The 12,930-nt window shown below is 36.6% G+C and overlaps 1 protein-coding gene across 1 annotated transcript in view; it reads left to right on the forward strand.

Annotated features, from left to right (window-relative positions):
- The window catches only part of LOC138694922 (RNA helicase aquarius), a 203,971-nt gene that overhangs the window by 5,242 nt on the left and 185,799 nt on the right, over positions 1 to 12,930 (forward strand). Inside the window, exons 3-6 of the mRNA XM_069819113.1 lie at positions 187 to 343; positions 4,096 to 4,302; positions 5,548 to 5,716; positions 8,672 to 8,853. Of these exons, the coding sequence (XP_069675214.1) occupies positions 187 to 343; positions 4,096 to 4,302; positions 5,548 to 5,716; positions 8,672 to 8,853 (715 nt within the window). The remainder of the gene's footprint in view (positions 1 to 186; positions 344 to 4,095; positions 4,303 to 5,547; positions 5,717 to 8,671; positions 8,854 to 12,930) is intronic.

Consider the following 12,930-nt stretch of genomic DNA (forward strand, 5'->3'; position numbering starts at 1 on the left):
AGGGAACTATCCCATTTTTTTACGGGACATATGGTAAGCTTAGCCTTTTGTTACTTAGCTATCAGCAGCATATGTGCCCACATCGTGCAGAATACCCCATCCTTCCAATATAATAAAACCCTGGAATTATTATATCCTCAGAAATCATTCTATTGAGGATTCATATTTGTTCTTCTCTGTTTACAGTTTTGCAATCCGTCGGATCATGATGTTGGAGTTCAGTCAGTATTTGGAGAATTATTTGTGGCCGAATTATGTGACTTCAAAGTCTTCTCACGCACACATGATGTCTATTGTTGTCATGGTCAATGAAAAGTTCAGAGAGAGAGTTCCAGCATGGCAGGTGAGAGTAGAAACAGATTTTATTCATATTCATTACAGTAAATATATAAACTTGGTTTGTAGACCTTAGTGCAATTGAAGTGTATGGGTTGTCCTTTTTCTGGATTTTTTATGTTGATTTGTAGCATTCTTGCACATTTCTTCTGTCATGTGAAGGAGTGCTTAAGGGGAGTAGGTAGTGATGCCTCTGCGATTGAAACAGTCCGATACAAAAGTTTAGTTCAATATTTCTAGGGTTTTAGTGCTCAGAGTGGAATAAAAATTTCCATGCTTATACAACCAATCATTCTGAATTCAGTGGTATAAAAGACAACTAAATAGTTCCGTATTCGAGTGCAAAATAAAGGCCCTAACCGATAACCTCTTTTTCCACTTTGCTAAGTGTACCTCATTCTTCAGGTGCACATTACTTGCTACAATCTTGACTAATATACTTTGTATTTTGTTAAGTTATCAAGTAATGTATATTGTAAATTCTAAAGCAAAATTTAGTTAAATACTTCACCCCTAGTGAAACAGAAAAAATATTGAACGTTGTTCAACAATTTTTGCAATTTTTTTTCAATGCGTATATATTTTTTTCTCGTGTTATGTGTGTCACATTCTTAAACCCGTAGGTCTACTGTGTAGAACACAGCCTGCAGAAAACACTGTAAAAATCTCATGTAAATTGATTCAGTAGTTTCAGAGAAAAATGCACTTGTTTGAAAAATGTAAACTTATGGAAAATTGCATTTAAAAAGGAATGAAGTATGAATTAGATGCACCGCCAAATTTAAAGAGATCATTTAAAGGGCATATCTGAAGAAATACCCCCCCACAAATTTATATTATTTTAAAGAGGAAGTTTTGTACTCTTTTTTTTAACACAAAATAAAAAAATCGAATTTTTGACCTCTAATGACTACCTGGTTCCCTTAAAAAAATGTACGGATATGTTGGGTTCACACTGTCAGTAGCCAAAGACATGTACTTGGGACCTTCTACACGATACATCCTCAGTTCAGAGAAGATGATCAGGAATTTTTAAATTACTTTCGAATGTCTAAAACTTCATTTAAGGGAAGACTCCACTGAAAATCATGAAAATTTTTCCAAATTTTTTTAGCTATTTCACTTATTCAGAATTTATATTTTCATACCCCAAATGGATTCAGCTCAATTCTGATTACAAATACTCGTATGTATACACTTTTTTAAATTAAGGCTGGAAGGGGGCGTGGAATTTAAAGAGCTGTCAAAATTGTTTTTCATCGAAGAATTCTTTTTTAAAATTTCTGATTACAAATCTAGTAACTTTTTGTTGGCTCCCTGAAGTTACTAGATGAATGTAGCAGAGGAGAATATTAATTTACATAAATATTCATTTTATTTTCAAATCTATTTTTCTGTGTTCATTTTTGTTGATTCAACACCAACTTTCTTATGCCAAATATTAATCAATCTGGATGAAATTTTTACTGCAAGTATTTATGAGGTAGCTGCGCAGCATTAAGAAAAATATTAATAAAATAAACTAGCAGCATTTCTCACAAAATAAACATGCAGCTACCTCATAAATACTTGCAGTAAAAATTTCATCCAGATTGATTAATATTTGGCATAAGAAAGTTGGTGTTGAATCAACAAAAATGAACACAAAAAAATAGAGTTGAAAATAAAATGAATATTTATGTAAATTAATATTCTTCTCCGCTACATTCATCTAATAACTTCAGGGAGCCAACAAAAAGTTACTAGATTTGTAATCAGAAATAAAAAAAAAAGAATTCTTTGATGAAAAACAATTTTGACAACTCTTTAAATTCCACGCCCCCTTCCAGCCTTAATTTAAAAATGTAAACATACGAGTATTTGTAATCAGAATTGAGCTAAATCCATTTGGGGTATGAAAATATAAATTCTGAATAAGTGAAATAGCTAAAAACATTTGGAAAAATTTTCATGATTTTCAGTGGAGTCTTCCCTTAATGAATTTCTGTTTATAATAAAGGAATCTATTATTCTTCAAAACATAAGTATGAGGTTGTAGGCCTACACAGTGTTATTTACTTACCTATTACCCGACCATTCTATTTGTGGAATAGCAGTTGCTTGTACTAAATACACAGCGTGTCCTGTTGCATCATCTGTGCAGTATGATCACTCTTTTATTCTAGTGATAGATTATGTATTTCTCTTTCCTGCGAGTAACAACATAAGGTTGCAGCGCCACTGTTTACATTCCACATACAAAATGGTCACCTAGTAATATCATTTTTGTTCTGCATCTATATTCAGGACATTTTCTAATACAGCAAATGCCACCTCTTTCCATGCTCAATTTTTCCTTATTTTCCTTGTATTTGTCTGATGACGTATCCCACAACATTGGTCTTCACTGAATTTCACTTACTAATGTGTCACGTTCGTCTTGTACTTCAACACATACTACAACAATGTAAAAATGTCGTCAGTCGTTTAAGATACGTATTCTTGTAATAAATGTAATTGTGCCGCTAAGAGAACAACTTTGACAGTTCTCTACAGTGTTGCCAACAAGCACCATTCAACACTTTATTCGACTGTTAGCTTAGATTTATGTCTAAAATTTCGACATTTTTCTTGCTGCTACTAACACTACGTATTTATAATAGTCTACTATAAAAGAAACTGATATATATTCAGCTATTAATTTCAACATGCACTTGCGGGAACTGAGCCATAATGTATATAAATTGAAATTAGTTTTATAAATAATTAAAATCTTCAAGAGTCAAAGATAACAACAACACACCATTGGTGGCTTCGTATACTCTCAAAAGTGATGAGCACATGCTCCTATTCTGGGACCACTGAATGGATGCTACAGTAAGTAAATAAAATCCAGGGATGAATATGCAAATCAAGTTGCAGAACTTATTTCCCAGAAATAAAGTACAGAGGTTCGAACTGAGATACTCATGAATGCATTAGCTAGTTTACATCCATATCTGTTGAGCTATTCTGTATCCTACTGAATGAACTACACTATGAGTAGAATCTACGTATTACTCTGTGAAGAGATTTATTAAATCTACATACTTACACTTCAACAAACAAAATTGATAACACAATCTCAAAGGAAAAAATGGAACTCTCTGCATCATAATCCACAGTTAATTCCCGATCTACCACGAAAATCGTCTGTAGCTGCATTTAGATTGGCAACAGGCCATGATTGTTTGGCCAAACACTTGCATAGAATTGGAATATATCAGTCCCCTAACTGCCCATTGTGCAACTCAAACCAAGAAATAGATTCGGAACATTTCAAAATCTGTGCTTCAGTGGCTGGCCATGATAATATCTTTGAAAAATATTGGAGTGCAAGAGGTCAAATGACTTTACTGTCAAACATCTGGCATTAGAAAACAACAACAACACTATGAGTAGTCAAGAAACCTGAGGGCAGCACCATTTTAAAAAGTCACTTATCGGAAAAATTGTAGTCTGCCTGTAAACGAAGTGTGCTGAACTCTGCTCTTCACATTCTGCAATTTAATAAAACTTTAATGAAAGTATTACTTGATTTTCACTTTGAAGTCTAAATGAATAGTATTTTAAATTAATCTAATGTTGCAGACTGATACTAACAGATTCTTACTATAAAATTTCTCTCTGTCTCTAGTGCAAGTGTGCATGTGTACATGGCATACGTACACAGACAGCAGACACACATCAGGAAATATGAAAGATGGCGTCCAATACATTTGGAAATTTCTGTGTTTTCAGCCATTCCGAAAGCTCTCTGAACATTTTCCTGGCTTCTTCCAACAAATGTTGGAGGCTTGCTTGACCAATGGGCCTGCATCCTCTCTTCGTGAGCAGACAGCTCTCCTAGTATTCCTGAACCACTGCTTCAATAGTATGGAGGTAGAACTAATTCGTGATCAAGTCAAACGTCTGGTCTCTCTCTCTATGTGGGTGTCCTTACAACAGGTAAATATGCTACATATTTATATGAAAACCAGCATTGCAGTTCACATAGTGTGAATACTTTGAAGGTTCTTCCAGTACTTTCTCACTATATGATCGTCTTTGGCAGTCAAATGGTTGCTATGCTTACCGCTGGACTTAAACGGCATGGGTTCAATTCAGCCAAAGTCAAGGGACTTTTAGACAGAAAAACACATAACATGAGAACGTTTCAAAATCATTAAATCAAAACCTCCTTTGAACAGTGGTCCAAGAGTTGACACTAGAAACAAGGGATTAAATACAGAACATTATCTGCCAATACGAATCACAAGGCTAAAAAAATAGCATAAAATGCATATTTGAATAGCTTTTTGCTGGAACATGTACTTGATACATCTCTCCATGATCTTTCATCATTAGTTATCCATTAGACCTGTAGGTAAAATATTAACATTCTATTTTCGATTTTGCTCTGTCATACTTGATTTCTATGGACAGAGAAGTTGGGGAATTCTTCACAAGTCATAGACCATAGTGATATAATTAAATTGTGATCGTGAATTACAAGTCTCTCTCGTCTGTAGTGCAGAGTATGAGATATCTATTTTGTCACTGATAGTGAAAAATAGAGAGGCAACTTCAGTATGAGTGGAAATGAATATTTACACTATATTTACTATAGTTATTTATTTATTTCCCCCCGCCCCCTGAGTTTCTCATCCAATTCTTATAGTTTACCTTTTCTTACGGTATTTATTTGTTTTAAAGGTTCGCATGTAAGGTCAACTTCCATCATTTGAAGTCAAACTGTTAGCCCACATAGTAGATTTACTGCTTGTAGAACATGCCTTTGTTCAGGAATAAAAATTGGTAGGCTTAAATGAAAAAAATTATGTTCAAGCCTCTAAGTACTGCCATCCTGATAACAACTGGGAAGAGTGGAAACATAATCAGTTCATAATCTTGCTGGCTTTATTCTTTGCACTCTTTTGATAGTACTCGAACATGGGTGAATGAAACTTCAGCTCTCTTTTGTTATTTTATTTCCAGACAAATTGCATTACAAATTTTTTAAAATGTCTGTTCATTTAATACAGTAGTGTCAGAGTTGTAAGCTCCGAAACCAGTTGTGGTGCTAGAGACGTCCAGTCAGAGCGTGAACTTGCTTATGTCTGTGGAAGCACTGGAGCACGCAACGAGTTATAGTGGAGCGCTCCACTCCGTTTAGGCTGTGTCTGACAACGCTGATTTAATAAATTTTTTCAGGGCCGGAGAGAGCAGGAACTGCGTGCTGTTCCCAAATGGAGAAAATATTGGAAGATGATTCAGCGAAAGGATAACCCAGAAATGAGGGAGAAACTAGACTGGGAACGAAGATTTCTTCAGAGACTGATGGTCAAATTCATGATTCTTTTGGAATCCGTAGCTGGAGAAGGTGATTCTCATTGTGCACATCTTTTTTTCATATTCACGGTTGAAGATAATAGAACAATGGACAAGAGAATCATTAAATTATAATTACTGTTTTCTTTACTTTTACATTAACATTCATTATTACGGGTGACAATTGATAAGTTTCCAATGTTTACATATACATAATCTATTATGGTCATCTGAAGTCGTACGGTTTGAATATACTGTAATACTGGGATTAGCCTCTATCCTCACATGTCCAAGTAAGATCACAGTAATGTGGTGATTGCGTTGTCTAGACCATCAGTCCGTTATGCAGGCAATCTGGCGTTCGAAACCATAGGATGGCAATTGGTGTTCTTCTTGGAGTTCTCCTGTTTTCCCATTTATAGATATTAACATCATTCTAGCCGATCTCAATTCCATTCTCATCTTCATAGCATTTCTGTGATCACTGATTGCATACGTGCAGAAGGGATGGTTTAGGGACATGTGATGTCCATGAAAGCTGAATACACAGCAAACCTTGGTACAGTCCGTGATATGAGTGAGAATGTGTCTAGCCAGGAGTTAGTGTAATATTCATGCATGGTAGATGTAGCAATGCGTTTTCCTATGAGGGAAAAAATTGTTAAAGAAAGAATGCTGGAGACCATCATACACTGTAGGCACCCTACGTCCTTTTACATAGAATAAACTTCATATCAAAGAAAAATAATTTCTCCAGAGAAATTGACTATTGTCTGCAGAATTACCGCATTTTCTCGAATACTCTGCGTCTGTGAATAACTTGACTTTTGATAACAATAAAATTTTAAAACTCACACACAAATTACAAAAATAAAACTTTCGACAAATATATTCACGACTAATTGAAAACAATTAAACGCGCGGGGTGTGTGTGTGTGTTTTTTTTTCCCCCCTACCCCCTTCACTTGCTTGACTTGGGTTCCACATCCTGTGGATAGATGGCAGGACTGTGACCCCTTTTCAAGTTGCACACCCCTTTCTGCAGCCTAAGTTATGCATGATGTATCTGTGAAGAATTACGTCGTGTACCAGAGTGAGTGTTTGTGTAAGTGTAGTGTAGGATGATGATGGCGAGAAAGGGAGACCCAGTGCAGGCACATAGACTGCTTCTGTCAAATAGCATCAAGGGGGCCGTCAGGCTTAACATCCCCCCCGACGGACGAATCACTATTCACAGTGACATATACCTCCTCTTCATATGCATTGCAGAGAGATCTGGAATTTAACCCAGGCATACGGTGCACAATTTAGTGATTATATGTTGTACACCACCATCTCTCCTAGTCTCGAGGTAAAAAATTTTACATGAAAATCTCTGACCCCACTGGGAATCGAACCCAGGCTGAATAGTCTGTAGCCAGATGCACTACCACGGAGCTAACTCGGTGGACTTATTTTATTTTATTTATGATAATTCTCTGTGTACGTTATATTTAACTAGTCGTGTTAAAGTGCACATATTAAGAGGTGTACTATGTACATTTGGAAAGTTATTGAGATATGCAGTAAGTACATTCTTAATCACATTTGACTATCTTCTTGGCACTATTGAAACAAGCAAAATAATACGCATACTCTCGGCTCCACAAGTAAAGAACCCTGGCCTCACACCACTTCTGCACAGATGACAGTGATTGACAGGCCAGTTAGGGGAAGCTGTTGCCACGTTTGCTCTTGGCTGGACTCTTTAAATGTATTTTCTGTTGCAATTGGTTGGATTCTTTCAAAAATGGAAAATTCACAACACAGCATTCTCGGCGGTCTCCTGGCGGTACCTTTGTCCACAGTTTCACTAATTGGGGGAGTGAGTCAGTCAGATTTATGGCTTCCTGAACCCAACCCTGCAACGAAGGTTCTTTACTTGTGAAACCAAGAGTAAATGAAGAGCTGTAAATGCTATATTAATTCAAGCAAAATTGCTTTGTTCTTGAACATTATATAAAATAGGTTTTGGATTGAATGATGCTTACCTACAGCCCTATTCAATCCAAAACCTATTGTACTCTAATATCAATTTTTGTTTACCACCTGTGCTTATCTTAATATTTGGATTTATATGAACGTTTTCGACACTCGGTGTGTGTCATCTTCAGATATGGGGCCTATGTCATTGTGTGTTGTGAAGCCCTAGTTTCTTAATTATGTTGTGGGTTGTTCACTTGTGTATGGCCTTTCATGATTTCTTAGTTTACTATAGGCAGTATGTGGTTGGTTATTGTGATTCTGTTAAGTTCTATCTTTTGAAAAACCCGTTCTTACCAAGAACAGTAAAGTAACCCAATTTTAACGATACAACAGGCCAACACAGCCACCATATATGTGAAAAAGTAATATAGTGTATACAGTGTTTTACAGTGTTTTTATAGTGTATATATTTATTTGTTTTTTATTTGTTTATAATTATGTGTTATAATGTTTTTAACATAATTTTACTGTCCTATACGGGTTTTCCAAAAGATAGAACTTAACAGAATCACAATAACCAACCACATACTGCCTATAGTAAACTAAGAAATCATGAAAGGCCATACACAAATGAACAACCCACAACATAATTAAGAAACTAGGGCTTCACAACACACAAAGACATAGGCCCCATATCTGAAGTTGACACACACCGAGTGTCGAAAACGTTCATATAAATCCAAATATTAAGATAAGCACAGGTGGTAAACAAAAATTGATATTATAATACAGTGAGCTTATCGGCATCTCCAAAATGAAACTATTGTACTCTGCTTATCGGTCAAAACCTCAACAAAATGAAATTATATAAAATGTTGAACTATGGAATCTTCTGAACATCAGTTAGTCCGACAGTGCTGAATTCTGATCTGGAGGTGGAATAATTATGAAAATTCACTGTTCCCAATGATAGGACTATAATGTAGCCTAAAATGAAGTGCCGCAAAGACTTAACAAGCCACACTGTCGTGTTTTTTTGCAGGAGAAGAAGTCAGTAGTGAGGTGATACACTACTGTGAGCGCTTTCTGGAATTAGTCATTGATTTAGAAGCTCTGCTCCCAACGCGGCGTTTCTTCAACACTGTCCTTGATGACTGCCATTTGGTCGTTCGGTGCCATCTTTCTAATCTTCCAGAGAGGGAGGAAGGAAACCTCTTTGCACAGGTAGGAAATGTCTTACATCTTACTTGTTATACAAGATTGTAACATTCATTGTTGTCTGATATGATAAAATGTTTTATTCGAATTGATTTCCACCCTGATCACATACTCATATATAACAGATTGGCCATTCCCATGTTAAAAAAGATAACATGTGGAAGAGAACAACCACAAGGATCGCCACTGTCGATTGGTAATGACTGCTAGATGGAAGTACAGTTGCTCCATGCAATTCAAATGAGAGTTATATTAACACGACTTCTTTTGCAGTCGCTAGATGACAGCATAGTGAAATTGATAAAGGCTGTTGCCTTCAAAGCCTATAAAGCTGATCAATCTGTTATATGTGTGTGATCTGGGATTTCCATCGCATTTTGTGTACGCCACTTGGAAAGTGTATGTAATGTTCCTTATAGATATTGAGATAAATGTTTTTTTTTTGTTCCCGACTGCTGATAACCACAATATGAGATCTGCGAAGAGTGCTGTTTTTATGTTTCCTTCTTCCATTAATTTGCCTGGTAGATCATTGTTCATATTATTAAATAATGTGGTGCTGAATAATATTTGGAATATATCATTCCCCTAACTGCCCATTGTGCAACTCAAACCAAGCAATGGATTCAGAACACCTCAAAATCTGTGCTTCAGTGGCTGGCCATAGTAATATCTTTGAAAAATATTGGAGTGCAAGAGGTCAAATGACTTTATTGTCAGACGCCTGGCATTAAAAAACAACAACATATTTCCCCAGTAGTATATTTTTTGAAGCTGGAAATACTACTACCAAATTTAGAAGTGATTTACATTAATCTCTGAATGACTCATTTCTAAGAGTAATTTATGTCACCAGACCGAATCGTAGGCACCTTTAAACTCCACGAATATGCTACAATCAATTCTGTTGTTTCTTGTCATGAATTCTTGATGTTCTGGCTCAGCATGGCAGTTTGTTGAGTAGTGGACTGATATTTCCAGAAGCCAGCTTGCTCTATTGTAATGAGGCTATTATCTCCAGGTACCGCAATAATCTTGAACCTACCATTCTCTCCATTAGCCTTCCTATTAACACTTCTCAAGGTTATCGGTATATCTGATACATTGAAGTCGATATTATTTGATGACTGGACTGGTCCACAGAAAGATGATTGGTCTAGGCCTAAAAAATACGTTTCAACACTCGTAAACAACAACCACTCACAACCAACAATATTGCACTGAACTGAAGGCATTTATGACTATTAGCCAACATCTCGCATCTCCACTCCATTCACTTTTGTCAGCGGCCACTATTGTTTCTCGCACATTCGACCTCCAGCATAAAGGTATTTTGTGTTGCAGTGGCGGCACGATCTTAAATATTTCTTAATTGTGATAAACAGAAATATCCATGTGGCGATTATGCAGTGAAATTTTAAACTCCTGGTCAGTTTGTCTATAAATAAAGGTGCGACCATTATGGGAGGGCGACGATTACGCGATGAAATACGGTAATTATGATTAGTACAAGGGTCACTCCAAAAGTAATGCACAACATTTATTTAAAAATTACATTTTTATCCTACAGCTTTACTATTTTCACAGAATGTAGATACATTCTTTAGGAACAAAATGTCACTTTTACACATAATCTCCGTCCCTTTCAACTGCCTTACACCACCTTGGAATGAGGGCTTGTATACCTGCAAGGTAAAAATCTGGACCAACATGTCTGGGCCACTCTTTAGCAGCATGCACAAGGGAGTCGTAATCTTCAAACCTCATTCTGCAACGGAATTCCTTCAATTTACCAGAGAGATGGTAATCGCCTGGTGCGAGATTAGGACTGTAAGGTGGATGTTTCAGTGTTCATCCAAGTTTTCTGATCTGGTCTGTGGTCTTGTGACTGATATGTGGCCGTGCATTGTCGTTCAATAGCAGAACATTCAGCTTCTCCCAATGTGGTTGAACATAACTCAGTCGAGCTGGAATTTTCTTGAGAGTTGCCACATAAGCATCAGAATTAATGGTGGCTCCTTGTGACTTGATGTCCAAAAGTAAGAGTCCTTCTGAATCGAAAAACACAGTAACCATAACTTTTCCTGCCGAAGGCACAGTTTTGAATTTCTTTTTCTTTGGTGAATTTGCATGATGCCACTCCATTGTCTGCTTCTTTGTCTCTGGTTCAAAATGGTGGAGCCACATTTCATCTCTTGTCGCTTATTCTTGCAAGAAAGTCATCTCCACCATTCTCCATTCTAAAAGTTTGCTGCGCTGTTTTTCGGTTTTTTTTTGTGGGCTTGTCAACATCCTCGGAACCCACCTGGCACAAACATTTTTTAACCCCAACTGTTTCAATATTCCGCACACACTTGTTTCTCCTGTTCCAACTTGGAGTGACAATTCTTTCAGTGTTATACGTTTGTCAGCAACAACCATGTTGTTAACACGCAGCACATTGTCAGCACTTCGTACAGTGTAGGTCGGCCGATGCGAGGATTAACTTGAATATTGACCTGCCCTCTTTCACCAGATAATCTGTTTGCTCACCGACTAACTGTATTGCGATTGACAGCTGCAACTCCATACACCTTTTTCAATCTCTCGTGAATATGTTTCCCACTGTCTTGTTCTCACAGCACAGGAACTCGATAGCAGCACATTGCTTCTGACGAATGTCAAGTACAGCAGCTATCTTGAAGGAGTGTTATCATGGTGCCACTCATGGGAAGGACTTAAATTTGAATACAAATGGAAAGGATGTATCTATGTCCTCCATAAATTTCAAAGGTGTAGAATAAAAAATAAATTAAAAAAAATGTTGTGCATTACTTTTGGAATGAACCTCGTAAGGAACTCAATGCATTGAGTTGATTCCTAATTTAAATATGGACAAAATGCATATGTGTAATCTAACACAGCATGTTCTTATATGGAATCTACCTTGTAATTATGCACATGTCTCGGTGCTGTAAATCTAAGTGTTATTGTCTAACAAAATACTGGCTGGTTTTCTGGACATACAGTATCGTCTTTTAATTCAACAACGTGGATTGTTACATACTTTTTCTTCAGAAATTCCTTTCCTTAAGAAGACCCCAAGCAGCGCAGAATTCATTATCCTTGATAATAAGCGCTGATGATGATAATTCAGTTTTTACAAGGGTAAGAAACCGTGTAAATTTTCGCATACTAGTGTAGGTACATGCTGCAAATTCACAACATACGAATTCTGGCTTTACTTTCCTTTCAAAGGAAGCCAGATTAAGAATTTTTATCACTTTTAAGAACCCCTTGCTCTTGAATATTTGTCATCTTTAAAAACATATTGCTCTTGTTTGGGTTTAAACTTCCGAATCAAGTTTCAGACACTCCAAAAGAGCAAATTATTTTATTTTTTTCATTTGATTTTATGCAACGATTTATAGAAATGGGGTGTCACAGTGTTTTGCTGTCACAACTTCAGAAAAATTGCTGTGACAGATAATAGTGATTTTGCCAGTGTGCTTTTTGAGTTCATGTTTATCACTCTTCTGCAAATTGATGTACGGGTACCATGTCTTATTAATTATCAACAATACTATAGTCCCGTCGCTCTAATTTCTGGCAGCCAATCGCATTGCAGGTCGGGTACATTTAAATGTGTGCGTCTTGTGATTCGCTGATGAAGACATTATTCATTTCTTAAGGCTCGATAAATACTTAATATAATCGCCCGCCATTTTGGCTCTTTTGTTGGCATTCGCAGAAAGCACACGAAGACGTTATTTGCCGCTCAATTATTTGCTGAATTACAGTGCGTTTGATTTATTATCATAGAAGCTACGATATGATAATGTTTAACGGTGTGGCAAATAGATTCCTCGTATGGTAGCTCGGCAACGAAAGAACAAAAATGGCGAACGATATTACCTACCTAGACTTTATAGAGCCTTCACTTCCTAAGACGTAAGCAAAGAGGAGGAGTCACACCGGGAATAACAGCGTCACGACTATAATTAGTGGTGCGAGTATAAACAACACGCTCTAAACTGCGTTATTGCAATATGTGCGCACCCACATATATATATATATGACCAAGAATGTTTACAAATGATTGGG

Source organism: Periplaneta americana, chromosome 2, assembly GCF_040183065.1.
Source record: "Periplaneta americana isolate PAMFEO1 chromosome 2, P.americana_PAMFEO1_priV1, whole genome shotgun sequence".
NCBI lineage: Eukaryota > Metazoa > Arthropoda > Insecta > Blattodea > Blattidae > Periplaneta > Periplaneta americana.